The following is a 17,478-nucleotide window of genomic DNA, read 5'->3' as shown; positions in this document are numbered from 1 at the left end:
GACCTCAAACTCAGTTTGGAGGAGCAACACCTCATATTCCGTCTGGGTAGCCTCCAGCACGATGGCGTGGACATCGATTTCTCTAACTTCTGGTAATTCTCTCCTCTCTCCTTCTCTCTGTCCCTATTCCCCATTCTGGTTACCTCTTGTCCCTTCTCTTCTCCTCACCCGCTCATCACCTCCCTCTGGTTCCCTTCCTGACTCCCTTTCCTCCATGGTCCACTCTCCTCTCCTCTCCTAACCCTTTACCTCTTCCCCCCATCGCCTCCCAGTTCTTTTACCCCATTACCCTCCCCCACCCACCTTCCTTCCCCCTCACCTAGTCTCACCTATCACCTGCCAGCTCATATGCCCTCCACTTCCCAGAACCTTCTTATTAGGGTTTCTACCCCACTTCTGTTCCAATCCCAGCCCAAAACATCAACTGTCCATTCCCCTCCATGGATGCTGCCTGACCTGCTGAGTTCCTCCATCGTTTTGTGTGTGTTCTCTGGATTTCTAGCAGCTGCAGACTCTCTTGTGAATATTGAAGCAATGCTGCTCTGATGGAGGGGACACTAACAAGTCGTACAAAGGGACCACAACACCTTTGGGAGAGTACGAATGAAATGACAAATGGCAGGGGTGCTGTGCTGTAGTGGGGATTCCTTCCGGAGAAGATACTAAATTACAATAGGTTAATCATCCCACATCAGTATCACAGAAGAGTTGTGACTCTCGGTGTCCTTATTAACATTTACTTCTCAATCTACATCTTTAAGGGAACAGATTGCATTGTCACTACTTCAATGCTGTGAGATCTCATTGCTGTTTTTGTCACTTTGGTGTGCACAACCCTGTCCACCCAATAGACACCAGCTGGGAGGGTCACTGGGCACACAGGGCCCCGGGGTAGGGAAGTCACTGGGCACACAGGACACAGGGCCCCGGGGCAGGGAAGTCACTGGGCACACAGAGGCCCAGAGTAGGGAAGTTACTGGGCACACAGGGCCCCGGGGCAGGGAAGTCACTGGGCACACAGGACACAGGGCCCCGGGGTAGGGAAGTTACTGAGCACACAGGACACAGGGCCCCGGGGTAGGGAAGTCACTGGGCACACAGGGCCCAGGGCAGGGAAGTCACTGGGTACACAGAGGCCCAGAGTAGGGAAGTCACTGGGCACACATAGGCCCAGGATAGGGAACTCACTGGGCACACAGGGCCCCGGGGCAGGGAAGTCACTGGGCACACAGAGGCCCAGGATAGGGAAGTCACTGGGCACACAGAGGCCCAGGATAGGGAACTCACTGGGCACACAGGGCCCCGGGGCAGGGAAGTCACTGGGCACACAGAGGCCCAGGGTAGGGAAGTCACTGGGCACACAGAGGCCCAGAGTAGGGAAGTCACTGGGCACACAGGGCCCCGGGGCAGGGAAGTCACTGGGCACACAGAGGCCCAGGATAGGGAAGTCACTGGGCACACAGAGGCCCAGGGCAGGGAAGTCACTGGGCACACAGGGTCCCGGGGTAGGGAAGTCACTGGGCACACAGAGGCCCAGGGTAGGGAAGTCACTGGGTACACAGAGGCCCAGGGTAGGGAAGTCACTGGGCACACAGAGGCCCCGGGGCAGGGAAGTCACTGGGCACACAGAGGCCCAGGATAGGGAACTCACTGGGCACACAGGGCCCCGGGTCAGGGAAGTCACTGGGCACACAGTGCCCCGGGGCAGGGAGGTCACTGGGCACACAGAGGCCCAGAGTAGGGAAGTCACTGGGCACACAGGGCCCTGGGGCAGGGAAGTCACTGGGCACACTGGGGCCCAGAGTAGGGAAGTCACTGGGCACACAGAGGCCCAGGGTAGGGAAGTCACTGGGCACACAGAGGCCCAGAGTAGGGAAGTCACTGGGTACACTGGGGCCCAGGGCAGGGAAGTCACTGGGCACACAGGGCCCCAGGGCAGGGAAGTCACTGGGCACACAGAGGCCCAGGGTAGGGAAGTCACTGGGCACACAGAGGCCCAGAGTAGGGAAGTCACTGGGTACACTGGGGCTCAGGGCAGGGAAGTCACTGGGCACACAGAGGCCCAGGGCAGGGAAGTCACTGGGTACACTGGGCCCTGGGGCAGGGAAGTCACTGGGCACACTGGGGCCCAGGGCAGGGAAGTCACTGGGCACACAGAGGCCCAGAGTAGGGAAGTCACTGGGTACACAGGGCCCCGGGGCAGGGAAGTCACTGGGCACACAGGGCCCCAGGGCAGGGAAGTCACTGGGCACACTGGGCCCCGGGGCAGGGAAGTCACTGGGCACACAGAGGCCCAGAGTGAGGAAGTCACTGGGCACACAGGGCCCCGGGGCAGTGAAGTCACTGGGCACACAGAGGCCCAGGGTAGGGAAGTCACTGGGCACACAGAGGCCCAGAGTGAGGAAGTCACTGGGCACACAGAGGCCCAGGGTAGGGAAGTCACTGGGCACACAGAGGCCCAGAGTAGGGAAGTCACTGGGTACACTGGGGCCCAGGGCAGGGAAGTCACTGGGCACACAGAGGCCCAGAGTAGGGAAGTCACTGGGCACACAGAGGCCCAGAGTAGGGAAGTCACTGGGTACACTGGGGCCCAGAGTGAGGAAGTCACTGGGCACACAGAGGCCCAGAGTGAGGAAGTCACTGGGCACACAGAGGCCCAGGGTAGGGAAGTCACTGGGCACACAGAGGCCCAGAGTAGGGAAGTCACTGGGTACACTGGGGCCCAGGGCAGGGAAGTCACTGGGCACACAGAGGCCCAGGGCAGGGAAGTCACTGGGTACACTGGGGCCCAGGGCAGGGAAGTCACTGGGCATCGCAATCATTGAGGGCAGAGAGCTGAGGCCTTGCGTATGAAGTCACTAGGCTGGGCTGCTGTTGGATGCTGAACTCCAGCTAGTCTCCGCCCCAATGCCCCTGAGCAAAACAAAACAAAACATATCTGCCACAGCAATCTACTCCAGGGTCTTATTTTTCCTGACAGGAGAGAAATCTTTTTATTATTGAGCTTTTCACGTCTCTGCACAAACACAGCTACTGTGAATAAAGTGCTGTCCTCAGATGTACTGTGGGCTGTGTGCTGCGTCACACTCGGAATCTAGATCCAACAGTTAGCTGACAAGTTATTTGAGATGCTTGCTCCCTGATAAATAATAATTTAATAATTAGAACAGTTATTGTGTGTGTGTGTGTGTGTGTGTGTGTGTTTCTGTTGCTAGGTTTTCGTTCCCAGTAGACTAGTTGTCAGAGAAACTGTGAACAGGCTGTGTGTCACTGCCACACCCCGTCCTATAGTGATGATTATGGAGCCTAAACTGTGAACCCACCCAGTACTGGAACTTCAATCTCTGCCATTGCGCACACTGAATATTGCTGAAAGTATGACACTTCTACTTAGTTTTTCTAAAACACTCTGACATGGTAATTCTATGTTTTAAACCTTTCTTTGTCTTGTAACAACATCCAAGATCACATTCAGGGTTTTATTGAAACTTGCCAAATTTAACAGACCAGCTCTTGTTCTGGGAAGTCTGACTCACTCGCTTTTCATCCAGAATGTTCCAATCGATTTAGGAGAAACAGATTTTCAGAGTGCTTCCTGAGGCACTTTTATCTTAATTTTTTCAACCCATGGCAAATAAATTGTGGTAGAAATATGAGAAAAACGAGCCTGATTATTGCAATAAATCCACCTGCGCGCTGTAAATCATATGTTAAATCTTCTTCGCATGTCTTCAAGCCAGTTGGCAGAGACCCGAATCCAAAGCAGGAAAGAATTCCCATTCTTACTGAGTTAGAAGTCAGTTGGGAAGCACATGTACAGTAAACAAGAAACTTACTTCACTACCTGACTGTGATGCCCTTGGCCTGGGAACATTAGATGATGGTACAAAGCGAAGGGGGTTTTACTCGATATCTAACCTGTGCTGTCTCTGCCCTGGGAGTGTTTGCTTGGAGATACCCATCAGGAGCATTGACAAGATGATATGGTCATAGAAGGGTAACTTTGTGCTTGAACTTTATAAAGGTTCCTAGCAGCAGTTAGGACCAGGAAACCTTCTGATTCCAGTTACTGCCCGCTTTCAGCTGAGGCATCGGCACCCATTCATGGTGAACAGACGTCGAAGAAATGTTGACTGCTCAAAAGCACAGAATGTGGGCTTCATGAGACTCCAAGGCCCATTGCCAGAATCTTTTGTAGAGGCACTACTGATGGCCCCACTACCTCAGGAAAGCGGCCAACGTGAACAAGGACCCTTCCAACTCGGCCATTCTTCTTACCAGTCAAGCAGAAAATGCAAAACCTTGAAGCATTTACCACCAGGCTCAAGGACAGCTGCTACCCAGCAACGATCAGACGCTTGAATGGACTTCTCATATGCAAAAGAAAATGAACTCTTCATCTCCCAATCTATCTTGTCATGGCTTTGCATTTTATCTGCCCATCTGCGCCGCCCTTTCTTCGTAACTGCAACATTCTATTCTGCATTCTGGTTTTCTTTTGACTACCTCAGCGTACCTCAGAAAATCTCTAAAGGTGTACCGTGGAGAGCATTCTGACTGGCTGCATCACCGGCCGGTATGGGGGGGCAGGGGGCTACTGCACGGGATCAAAGTAAGTCGCAGAAAGTTGTAAAGTCAGTCAGCTCCATCAAGAGTACTAGCCTCCGTAGTATCCAGGACACCTTCAAGGAGCGATGCCTCAGAAAGGCGGCGTCCATCATTAAGGATCCCCACCACCCAGGACGTGCCCTCCTCTCATTGCTACCATCAGGAAGAAGGTTCAGAAGCCTGAAGGCACACACTCAGCGATTCAGGAACAGCTTCTTCCCCTCTGCCATCCGATTCCTAAATGGACATTGAACCCGTGAACACTACCTCACTACTTTTTTTTAATTTCTGATTTTGCACTACTTATTTTAACTATTTAATATAGATCTATTTACTTACCAAAATTCTATACTTTTCTATATTTATCATGTATTTAATTGTACTGCTGCTGCAAAGTTAACAAATTTCACTACAGATGCTATTAAGCCTGATTCTGGTTCTGTAATGGCACGATCCATATGAATGGCATGCAAACGGTTTCACTGTATCTCAGTCCACGTGAAAATATAAACCAAACCCAGTGGAGAGGAGAGGGAAAACATAAAGAAAACATTTACTGTGGTTTCTCTGCAGTATCTGTTTTGGCCTGTTGTAACAAGACAGATCACTGCATGGTTCTCGTCGGAATTTCGTCCCATTCTCATACAATCTATCGTGCTAAATGTGATAGATTCAGAATAGATTTGGCAACTTCACGAGTGTCCATGAAGTGCTACAGAAACAACAGGAGCGGCCTGTATTCTCTTGCCCCAGCCTGTCTCCCGTTCTGAAATCATCATCAAACCGGTGAGGGAACAGGACAAATTCAAAGAGAAAGCACACACAAAATGCTGGAGGGTTTCAGAGGGTCAGACAGCAACTATGGGGAGGAGCATACAGCCGACTTTTCAGGCTAAGAACCTTTTTCAAGACTGGAAGGGAAAAGAGAAATAAGCCCAAATAAGAAGGTGGTGGGAGGGGAAGGAGTATAAGCTGGCAGGTGATAGGTGAAGCCAGGTGAGGGAGAGGTTGGGTGGGTCAAATTCAGAGAGGAGTGCAGATGGGCATGCCAGCAACACCAGGCATGCCCAAGATCATGGGGCCAAACTGGTAAAGCTCCCGTTTAGAAAAATAGAAATGGTGTGTGATGGGCAGAGCTTTAAAAAAAAGGTCATTAATCGTCCAGACTCCTGCTGCATTTGGTTGTGAATGAAACAAAGAAGAGAATTTGACTGCCTTCTGGTTGGCTAAGAACCAGCTAACGGGAAGAGGAGGTGCCATGAATATCCTCATTCTCAACTATGGCAAAGTCAAACACGCAACTGTCATGTTATGTGGATGACCCTCCTCAACCTCCATCAGTTTCGATGACCTTACTCCCAATATGCAGTAATATTGGATGCAGACCTAACAGCATCCCATTGTGCTGAACAACCGTGCTCCAAAATTTTCTTCTCCTCAGCCAAGTTGTTCCAGTACAGTTACGACTATGGTGTCCACCTGTCGAAGTGACAACTTGTAGACAAAAAGCAAGGCAAATACAATCCAGCTGATTATTGCCATGTCACTCAGTTCTCATTCATTAGTAAAGAGCTGTACGCTGCAACGCAAAATGTTATTATGCAGCACTTACTCATCAAGAGCTAGTTTGGATTTCACTAGAACCATTTGTTCAAGACTAAAGGTCAATTTGTGCATAGAACTAACACCAGACTTGAACCCAACAGACTCTGCAGATGCTGGAAATCTGGAGTAACACAGATAAAATGCTGGAGGAAGGAATTCTGCAGCTCAGGCAGCATCTATGAATAGGAATAAACAGTTGATGTTTGGGCTGAGATCCTTCACCAGGATTTATGAAGGGTCTCGGCCCAAATCCAGTTGATGAAGGGTAGTCAACATGTCTTTGTGCATGGGAGATCATGTCTTGTGAAGTTGACTGAGTTTTTTGACGAAGTGACCAAGAAGGAGGAAGGGGGGAAGATAGATACGGACAATATGTTCTTTGGTAAAGCCTTTGATATGGTATGCTGTTCTAGAAGTTAGATCACATGGAATCCATGGAGAACTGGTTTGATGGCAGGAAGCAGAGAGTAATGATGGAAGGTTGTTTCTCTGGGGTATTCTTTAAAGGTCAGTGCTGAGCCCTTTGGTGTTTGTCATTTATGTCAATGATTTGGATGAGAATGCATAAGGCATGGTTAGTAAGTTTGCAGATAGGTGGTATCATTAACAGTGAAGAACATTATCAAAGATTACAAAGGATCTTGATCCGCTGGGTAGTGGACTGAGGACTGGAAAATGGTGGTTAATTCAATTAAGTGTGAGGAGTTGCATTTTGGAAAGCCAACTCAAGGCAGGTCCCTATCCCAGGTCCCTCTCTGCCTCTCTCCCCTTTCAACTTTCTGCTTCTTTATCTCTACAGTTCTTTCATGCTTATCTTTCCCCTTATCTTTCCTCTGATTGGTTCTCCACCTGGCGCCTCTAGCCCTTCCCCCTCCCCATCTCTATTACTGGGCTTCGGCCCTCTCTTCCCCCCCATTCCTGATGAAGGGTCTCAGCCCAAAACGTTGGCTACTCTTTTCTCACGGATGCTGCCTGGCCTGCTGAGTTCTTCCAGCATTGTGTACGTATTCTTCAACTCAAGGCAGGACTTTCACTGTGGATAACAGATCATTGGGCATGTTGTAGAACGGAGGAACCCTAGTGTTTAGGTGCACGGTGCCTGAAAGTCACAGGGAGACAGGGTGGTGAAGAAGGCTTTGGGCACTCTGGCCTTCTTTAGTCAGGATATTGAGTATGAAAGTTGGGAGGTTTTGGTGTTAAGGTTTACAAGATGCTGATGAAGCTGCACTTGGTGTATTGTTATCAGTTCTGTTCATTCTGTTATAGAAAAGAGGTTATTAAACTGAAAGAGTGCAGAAAAGATTTACAAGGATATTGCCAGGGCTCAAAAGCCCAAGTTATAGGAAGAAGTTGGACAGGCTAGGACTTTGTTCCTTAGAGTGTAGGATACTGAGAAGTGATCTCATAAATGAGTATAACATCATGAGGGCATTGATAGGGTGAATGTAGTCAGTCCTTTACCCAGGGCTAGGCAGTCAAGAACTGGAGGGTACAGGTTTGAGCTGAGAAAGGGGAGATTTCATAGGATAATGTTTTATACAGAGTGGTAAGTACATGCAATGAACTGCCAGAGGTAGTAGTTGAGGCAGGTTCAATAACATTAAGAAAGACAGTTGGTCAGCTGTGTGGATAAGAAAGATTTAGAAGGATATGTGCCAAACATGTGTATATGGGACTAGCCAGGATGGGCATCCAGGCTGCCATGGATCGGATGGGCCAAAGGGCCTACTTCTGTTTTGAATGACTCTATAGCTTTTCTCCCCGCCCCCCATCACCAACTTATGCCACAAATTGAGCCTCGTGACCATCTCAGGGGGTCAGTAAGACATGACTTCGGAGAAGGAGAAATCTCTTCATCCATAGGGTAGGAATTCTTTGCAATTTACTACCCAACCCGATCATTCATCCCTGACTGCCATCTCATCACTGTTGAAAGGACTTGCTGTTGAGGTACAATTGAAATAGCTACTGCCTACTGTGATTGCATTTTTGTGTTTGATCTCACACTAAATTTCACACTCACCCTGGCTTGAGCATATAAAGTACTAAATTGGATTGCTGCCTCTGTAACTGTCTGGCATCTGCGTTAGCTCCTTGACACAATTCCTAATATCCTACAAAGACGCAATATGAACCACATTCCAAGTGGTAAATCATAATTTCAATTGTTACAACAGACTTACATTTACAGTGGGGGTTCATTTCAGTTGGACGATGTGAGTGGACGAGTGAAGACTCCTTGCCCCAATTATATACAAGCCTGGGAAGACCATGGCTGGAATATTGTGTTCACATCTGATCTCCCTACTCAAGGCCAGAGGTATTTGTGTCAGAAGGAGTACAATGAAGTCTGACTAGACCCCTGGGCAGAAGGACTGTAGTCTGAGGAGAGATTTAACAGACTGGCTCAACATCCTCTTGGATTTAAGAGAATGAAATGTGATCTCTTTAAAGCACCTAACATTCTTAGAGGTCTTGCAGGGTAGATCAGGAGTGATGTTAGGTTCTGTTGTTCAGAAGCTGGGTCTCAAAATAAGGGATTGACAATTTGACACACTTAGTTGAGGAAAAATCTCTTCACCCAGCGGGTGAGAATTCTTTGGAATTTACTGCACAAAGTGGTTACCGACTATCATGTACACACAACCCTGTAAAAGTATCAGCAGCAACAGAACGCACCTGGAGTCTGGTTTTGCTGTTAACAAAACAATGTTTTATTAGTAACTATGTCATAGTAACTTAAACCAGGTAAATCAAGAGTTAATGGTGTTATGCATATATAGGTGTAAATAAAGTTCCCAAACTTATTCAAGCTCGGGTGGCAAGAGTTACAGTCTTACGATGGTATGTAAGAAAATTCAGTTCAATCCTCAGGTTAATTAATGCGAGATGTTTGTAATCCAAAGGCGAATGTTGTGAGAAGGCAATTACATCGATATTCCACCGATTCCACTACAGCAATACAAAATAACAATAGCAGTAGGTTTTATCTCCAAAGTTGTTCCACTCCACACACGAAATACCACCGACAGTGATCTTCAACAAATATCCTTTCAACACAAGTGGTACCACACTTGAATCCAGCTACGGGACATCTCAAAGTGGTGGCCACAGGATACTCAAACAGAATCCATGTATGGATTATCACCAACAGTAGTTTATCACCACCACACAGGCAAGGGTCGACACACCGGTAGATTCCACAAGCTTACCCCAATCACACACAACGTGATAGCCACTAATCCAGTTCCACGACATCGAGATAACTCCAACAGTGATTGTCCAGAGGATGATGCATCTGTGGAATTCAGTGCCATGTTCAGCTGTGGAGGCCAAGTCATTGAGTATATTTAAAGTGGAGGTTGACCGGTTCTTCATTAGTCAGAGTGTCAAAGGTTACCGAGAGAAGGTTGGAGAATGGATAACAAATCAACCATGATGGATTGGCACAGAAGACTTGATGGGCTGAATGGCCTAATTCTGCTCCTATTGTCTAAATACAATAGAATTTATGAAAAACTTAACATAAATAAAGACTGATGAGGCAATCTAGGACTCAGAATTTGTCTAGGAAAGTGACAAGCAAAAGAATAGCTATGATTTGTTTGAATGGTGTACCAGCTCTGAGGTCTATTTGGTACTTTGTCTAGTCTTATGGAAGTGTTTGATGGGACAGTGCAGAATTATAACTGACCCTGCTCTGGGAGCAATCCATTGGATAGCTGAGTGAAAATTATTTTACAGCTGACACACGCTGTTCCGATTCTCAGTCTCTTTCTCGGTAGGGACATTCGGCTGTGAGTTAATTTGGAGCATTCTTACAACGTTGCAGCGAAACAGGCCTGGCAAAACGATCATCAGAATTGCCGATTACTGAGCTCGCTCGTTCCTTGCTTGGGCTGGGTGGAAGGTGGTCTACTTGTTGGGTTAGAATGCATTTTCACTCCAAACCAGTTATTCTCTCGTTGACGTGGTATATAAAGAGGGTTTGCCTTATTTTTTTTAAAAAGGGAAAATTGAAGAACTGCGGATTCCTTTCGACAGAAGTAAGCCTTTGAGGGGGCAGGACAGAGGCTGCAGCCAGGAGCCAGTCAGCGTAAGGCGCTCTGAGTGACAGGTCTGTGGGCTAGGCTGGGCTGGGCAGGGCAGGGTAGGATAGGATATAAACTGCTCCCCCTCAGCAGATGCAACACTTAAAGTCAGGACAAGAAGGTGAGTGTCTGTTTAGTGCTGGAGGTAATTTAAGAATTACCAGTGAGGGTTAACTAGAGATTAGTTAATTGCTGAGAGTTTATAAGAGGTAGAGAGTTAACGTTATGTTATTTTCATGTTATTCAGAAGTTATAAACTGGAGATTAATGGTCATTTAATGGGTTTATTGCGAGTTATCTAATAGTGAGTTAATTGGAGATCAATTATCTGAATTATAACCTAGAGATCTGAGTGATTGTTTTTATAAATGCTTCTTTATTCTTGTGGGGTTTTTTTCTCGTTTGTGTCGGAACTGTTTGAGGGAAGTTTCTGGAGTTTAAAAAACTTTATTTTGTAGTTAGAAAAGATTCCTATAAAGCAAAATTTAGCCCCTTCCCAGATCGGGAGAAAAACGGGCTGGGATTAGTGACGGGAAAGGAATGATCGGTATGGGAGGGGCACGACAATAGGTTTTTGGAGACTGGAGTTTTTCTCTTGTTCTCAGACATCCTTCATCATGGCGACTCCATCCAAAATCGAAGTGGCAATGCAGAACCTGTTGGATATTTTCTATCACTACGCCAAGACCGACAAGTGCACTCTAACCAAACTTGAGATGAGAGAGCTGGTGGAGACTGAACTTAAACAACTCACCAAGGTAATCCTGTTGTCTCGGATAGGCATCCCGGGGTTGGTGAACGTGCTATTCTCTCACAAGGATCCTTCCTCTTTTGCACGGTACACCACACCCACACCCCACATTAGTAGAGCCTGGATCATAACACGGGGCTCTGGGGTCAAATGAGCTATCGCAAGACTTGAGGGAGCTGGGTTAACACCAGCAGAGAGATGGTCAGCCACACCAGGTCCTGCGGGGAAGGGCATTGAGGGAATGTCAATTGAGACCATCAGTGGCCCATGAGGTTTTAAGATTGTACACTAGTTGGGTGGGATCTGCTCAATGATAACACTGCTCCAGAGTACCCTTGAAGTGCAGTCGGAGATCAGAGATGAATGTTTAATATGTCGCTACCCTGTTGGGGTTGTAGTGCTTGACATCTTTCTTGAATGGAACTTTGAGCACCCTCAACCAGTTCAGTGTCTGATCTCTACTTGACTCCCACCTCCAACTTCTGTTGGGGTGAATCAATATGACCGTGTTGCAGGTAGGATGTGATAACCGGGTTCATTTAGTCTCCCTCGGAATTAGTCAAATGAGATCAGCTTCCTTTCTGAAATCAAGGGTGGGAGATCTGAATGCAGAGACGGCAGCAGTAGAATATTGGCAAATGTTTAGAATGAGGGAGTGGCTTCTGGACAGCTGCCAAGAATGAACAATCAAAGTTTGAACTGAAGTTCCTTCAGGCTAGATCCAGCAAATCAGAATCGCCCTAGTTCTAAGCCACACATCCCGGTATGTCTTGCAGCATCAGTTTGCCTCTGACTGAATGGAGCATAATGTGTGGACGAAATAACCAACAAATTCACATTGAAGAAGCCAAATTGTCATGACTGGTGGAAATTGATTCAAAACTTAACTCTGTTGCTCAATGCACAGATTCTGCCAAATCTGTCGAGCATTTCCTGCATTCCGGTTCTGATTCATAATATTGTACTTATCTGAGTTAGGGAGTGGGTATTTAGCCCAGAATGTGCAAGGCCTTGTTTGAGATAGTGTATGTATATTAAAATAAGTGTGCTTGCTGTCTAACCAGGGTTGCACCCATCTCGGGAATGTTAATGGGATTGTTGCTACCATTACTCTCTACAAATTAAATAACCTGTGCTGAACCTGGTACTGTTTGACAGGACATGGTAGACCTTTACTGCATCCCTAACATGTACTATAACACCATAAAAGAGGGGAGCAGATTTAGGACATTCAGCTCAGCAAGTTGGCTCCATTTGATTTTTTTAAAAATTGTATTTCCCCCCCCCCACCCCATTCTTGTGCTTTCTCCTGAATTGTTTAGTCTTACTAGTCAAAAACCTATCAATCACCACTTTAAATATACTCAATGACATCCATAGCTGTCTGTGGCAATTAATTCCACAGATGAAATAACCATCTGGCTAAAGAAATTCCTCTACATCTCATTTCCAAGAACTTTCCTTTTATTTTGAGGCTGTGGCTCCTGTTCTAGACTAGTCCCACTATTGGAAACATCCTCACCATCTAGGAGTTTCAATATTTGACAGTTTCTGAGAGATTTCCCTCCATCCTTACAGATTCCAGGGAATACAGGTCTTAAGCTATCAAACATTGCTCGTGCAGTAACCCTTTCATCCCTGGGATTATTCTCTTAAACATCCTCTGGACCCTCTCCAAAATCAGCAAATCCTTTTTTAAAATTAGGCCCTAAACTGCTCACAACATTCGAAATGTGTTCTCACCATTGATTTGTAGAGCCTCAGCATTACTTTCTTTTTGTATTCTAGTCCCCTCAAAGTGAGTACTAACATTGTATTTGCTTTCTTACTATTGACTCACCCTGCAAGTTAACTTTTATGGAGTCCTGCACTAGGACTCTCAAGTCCCTTTGGATCTCTAATTTCCTTATTCTCTTCCCATTTACTATGTCATGTAACACTGTGGTCCTGAAAAATGTTGTCTCATTTTTTACTATGCACTGTACCAGCAGTTATGGTCAAAATGACAATAAAAGTTGACTTGACTTGATCTGATTTAGAAAATAGTTTACACCTTTACTCCTTTAGCAAAGTGCATGACCATCAACTTCTCTACACAATATTCCATCTGTCACTTCTCCCAGCCTGTCCAAGTCCTTCTGCAGACTCCCTGCTTTCTCAACACTACCTGCCTCTTCATTAATCTTTGTGTTATCTGCAAACTTGGCCACAAAGCCATAAATTCTGTCATTCAGATCACTATAACATGAAAAATAGCAAGCTCAACACTGTCCCTGTGAAACACTACATCACTGGCAGCTAACCATGCCGATTTTATAATGTACCTCCAGACCCCAAAACCTTAGCCTTAATATTGGATTCTAAAATCTTAACATCCACTGAAATCAGACTATAACTGTCTTTTGACTTCTTCCCTTAATGAGTGGAATGACATTTGTGATTTTTCCAGTTCCCTAGAACAATTCCTACTTGAGTGACTCTCGAAAGATCACTACTGTTACCTTTCAGAAGCCTGGGATGTAGTCCATCTGGTTTAGATAACATCTAGCGACAGACCTTTCAGCTTCCAAATCACCACTACCTTTAGTAATGTTAACTATACTCACTCCTACTCTGACTCTCAATTTCTGGCACATTGCTGGTGTAATCCACTGAAAAATTACATGAAATACTCATTTAGTTCATTAGCCATATTGTTTTTGTTCCTTATTACTACAATGCCATTTTCAGTGGTCTAATGTCTACTCTTGACTCAGATATTTGAAGAAACTTTTGGTATCCTCTAATGTTATTGGCTAGTTAACCTTACTATTTCATCTTTCCTCCTTTTATTTCTTTAGTTGCTTTGTTTTTAAAAGCTTCAAAACCCTCTTGCTTCCTGTTAGTTTTTGCAATTTTATGTCATCTTTTCCTTTTACCCCACTCTCTTTTTGAAATGTTGCTGCTGCTTTGGGATGAAATGATCCTGTTTTTTTTAATTACTCCCAGAAATTTCAGCCATTACTGCAGTACTGTCATCCCTGCTAGGGTCCCCTTCCAATCAACTTTGGCCAGACCTCCTCTTGTTTCTCTGTAGTTACTTTTGCTCAACTATAATACCAGCATATTCGTTCTTAGCTTCTCCCTTTCAAACTGTGAAGTCTATCATATTGTGATCACTACCTCCACAGTGCTACTTAACCTCAAGCTCCTTAATGAAATCTGGTTCATTATACAGTACCAAACCCAGAATCACCTATTTGCTAGATTCTTTTAAAAACCTATAAATTACTTCTCTTGGGATCCAGTACCAACCTGATTTTCAGGCCCTCCCCCAACCAAGTCTACATGCATATTCAACTCCCCCATGACCACTCCAACATTGCCTTTCTTGCACACCTCTTCCATCTCCAGTTATTTGTATCCCCCCCACATCCTGGCTGTTATCCAGAAGTCTGTATACAACTCCCATCAGGGTCTTTTTACACTTGGGAGTTTCTTAACTCTTAAACTCCCACCCTCCCCAAATTGTACATTTTCTGATCCTATGTTACTACTTGCTGTGGATTTGTATTTTGCCATCAGAACCACCCAACCCCTCTACCTACTAGCCTGTCTTTTTAATAGGATTTGTATCCTTGGATGCTTTATCTCCCAGCTGTGAACTTTCAGGCCACGACTGATGCCCACAATGTTGAACTTGACCATTTTTTGCTGCACTATAAGCTTATCTGCCTGTTTTGTACACTGCACGCAAATTTAACCTCCAGTCCTGTAATCACCAACTATCCTTGCAAACTTGTCTCTTTGTTGCCTAAAGGTAAAGTCTTATCCCTTTCTTAATTGGGTGCCTGTAAATCTGCTTAAAAGGGTTTTGCATGGGATTCCTTGTTCAACACTATCCTTGTTCATCAGTCACTGAAGGTGAATGAGCAAGTGCAGCAGGCAGTGAAGAAGGCTAATGGAATGTTGGCCTTTATTACAAAGGGAATTGAGTACAAGAGCAAGGAAATCCTCTTGCATTTGTACAGAGCCCTGGTGAGACCACACCTGGAGTATTGTGTACAGTTTTGGTCTCCAGGGTTAAGGAAGGACATCCTGGCTGTAGAGGAAGTGCAGCGTAGATTCACGAGGTTAATTCCTGGGATGTCTGGACTGTCTTACACAGGGAGGTTAGAGAGTCTGGGCTTGTACACGCTGGAATTAAGGAGATTGAGAGGGGATCTGATTGAAACATATAAGATTATTAAGGGATTGGACAAGATAGAGGCAGGAAATATGTTCCAGATGCTGGGAGAGTCCAGTACCAGAGGGCATGGTTTGAGAATTAAGGGGCAAGTCATTTAGGACAGAGTTAAGGAAAAACTTCTCCCAGAGAGTTGTGGGGGTCTGGAATGCACTGCCTCGGAAGATAGTGGAGGCCAATTCTCTGGATGCTTTCAAGGAGCTAGTTAGGTATCTTATGGATAGGGGAATCAAGGGATATGGGGACAAGACAAGAACCAGGTATTGATAGTAGATGATCAGCCATGATCTCAAAATGGCGGTGCAGGCTCAAAGGGCCGAATGGTCTACTTCTGCACCTATTGTCTATTGACATCCTTGGATACCTCTCTTACTGCCATTGAGTTTGGAGTGGCACAGGGCAATTCTGGTTCCTAACACTGGATTGGCTCTGAGATCATCTTTGGAGCCCATCTGATGAGCAATACCAAGCAAATGGGCACCGGTCTGGTTGGAATCACTCCAGAGTATCCTCAACACATTGGGATATAAGACTTAATGTTGTCTAATTCACTCACCATTTAACTGTCCTGATGGCTAAAGTGTCTTCCCAACTCTGCTGCTGAGGGAGTACTTTGACAGGAGACAACCATATACCTAGTTAAAGACAACTCTTTGATGGTTCTAGCAATTACTGTTAATGGGAGCTAGTCTTCAGGGGAAGATGGTTTTGGGAACAAAGAAAGAATTGCCAAATTGGATATACAACCCTTGACCAATTGCTCTTCTCAAATGCTCAAGACCACAGCAGTGTTTCTTTGTGGTCCAGAAGAAATTGATGAACAATTTCTGGACCTTCATAACAAAATCCAGGTACAGGGAAGGAACATTTTGTCTCTACCTTGTTTGCTGAAAGTGTAAGGGGAGGCTAGTATCTAACCCTTGCAGCATCTTTCATGGGTCTATTTGATGGAATGTGTAGAGAGACCAGATTCAAAGCTTAAATTCATATTTTTCCATCTCTCAACAGAATAAGAAAAACGTTGACTATTTTGACAAGCTGATGAAAGAGTTGGATTTTGATGGCGACGGAAAAGTGAATTTTGAGGAGTTTTTATCATTTATTTCTGGAATCATGTTCTCTTGTAATGAAATATATATGCAGAAGCGGCAACAAATGGCAAAGGAGTGTAAAAAGTAACTTGCAATATCAACTGTATCATGGGCACATACTGGAAACCCCAGTAACCAACCTGTTGTTACCTTTATTTTTTTTTAAATCCAAATAATAAAATGATTATAACTGCTTCTCAGTAAGAATTCCTCCTAAACAAAGCAATATCAAGATTTCCCTCTTTGCTGTTAACTTGTACTGCAGGGACAACATTGAGAGTAGTGGGTTTTGTTTGGAAGGGCTTATTTTCACAGCCTGAAACAATTTTGCAGAAGTTGGTGCTACTGGTTGCTGTATTGATTGGAGTAGACAACTTGTGCATTGGTCACCAGTTTGAGAATTACAGGTATCCTATTTATGAAAGGTTTTGTTCCCAGAAAATGTTTCATTACTAAGTAAATTTTATAAATCAAAGGCTAGATGAAGTGCATTGCAGGAATGTTGGCACAATGTATGCCTGTAGGAGGGGAGTGCCAAACTTTGTTCTAGCAAAAACAGGTGACCTATTTTTCTTTTGATCAGAGTATAAGGTCTCCCCACAATCCCACCCAGAGAATGGGCTATGATATGGAGCTTGGTGAAAACGGTGCCTTCTTTTCCATGGTTCCTCAAAGAGCTTTTAGAAGGCTGCAGATCAAGAGTCGGGTTTAAGCTGATACTCCTTCTCACCAACAGATCTAATCGATAAATTGACTGCATTCTGTGCTAAAAACCTGATGTAAGACTTAAATCTGAGTGATAACAGGACAATGAAAGCAGGTAACCAAGTCACAAGCACTGCTATTGTTGAAGAGATTTTCAGAGCAGCCATGTTTTGTGATCTAAATCATGCATTCTTTCATTCAGTTAAAACCTGTCACTGAGGAAATTTGGGTGTCTTCCAGAGGCACTCCCAATGTATGCCACACCCATCACTTGACTTGTCAAACACATCTCTACAATTCTGTTCAGGGAGGAAGAACATCCAGGTTACTGATCAGGAAGAGTTGAAAGACAGACTGCACATAAGTGGTACCTACAGTAATTGGGCAATGAAGTTTTAAATG

General features: G+C 45.3%; 1 protein-coding gene across 1 annotated transcript; it reads left to right on the top strand.

The window, feature by feature from the left end:
- The first annotated feature begins 10,145 nt into the window (after positions 1 to 10,145).
- LOC140739853 (protein S100-A1-like) lies at positions 10,146 to 16,566 on the top strand. Its single transcript, XM_073068453.1, has 3 exons — positions 10,146 to 10,259; positions 10,910 to 11,062; positions 16,289 to 16,566. The coding sequence occupies exons 1-3, from the start codon at positions 10,146 to 10,148 to the stop codon at positions 16,457 to 16,459; spliced, it is 438 nt and encodes a 145-aa protein (XP_072924554.1). The 3' UTR covers positions 16,460 to 16,566.
- The last annotated feature ends 912 nt before the right edge of the window (positions 16,567 to 17,478 follow it).

The sequence above is a fragment of the Hemitrygon akajei genome, chromosome 16, assembly GCF_048418815.1.
Source record: "Hemitrygon akajei chromosome 16, sHemAka1.3, whole genome shotgun sequence".
Taxonomy (NCBI): domain Eukaryota; kingdom Metazoa; phylum Chordata; class Chondrichthyes; order Myliobatiformes; family Dasyatidae; genus Hemitrygon; species Hemitrygon akajei.
The sequence above is the reverse complement of the archived record's forward strand: the minus strand, read 5'-3'. Positions and strand labels throughout refer to the sequence as shown.

Coding starts and splice junctions, on each gene's coding strand:
- LOC140739853 (XM_073068453.1), top strand. CDS start 10,146: ATGCATTTTCACTCCAAACCAGTTATTCTCTCGTTGACGTGGTATATA. Junction 10,260..10,909: donor GCGGATTCCTTTCGACAGAA/GTAAGCCTTTGA, acceptor TCTTGTTCTCAG/ACATCCTTCATCATGGCGAC. Junction 11,063..16,288: donor AACTTAAACAACTCACCAAG/GTAATCCTGTTG, acceptor ATCTCTCAACAG/AATAAGAAAAACGTTGACTA.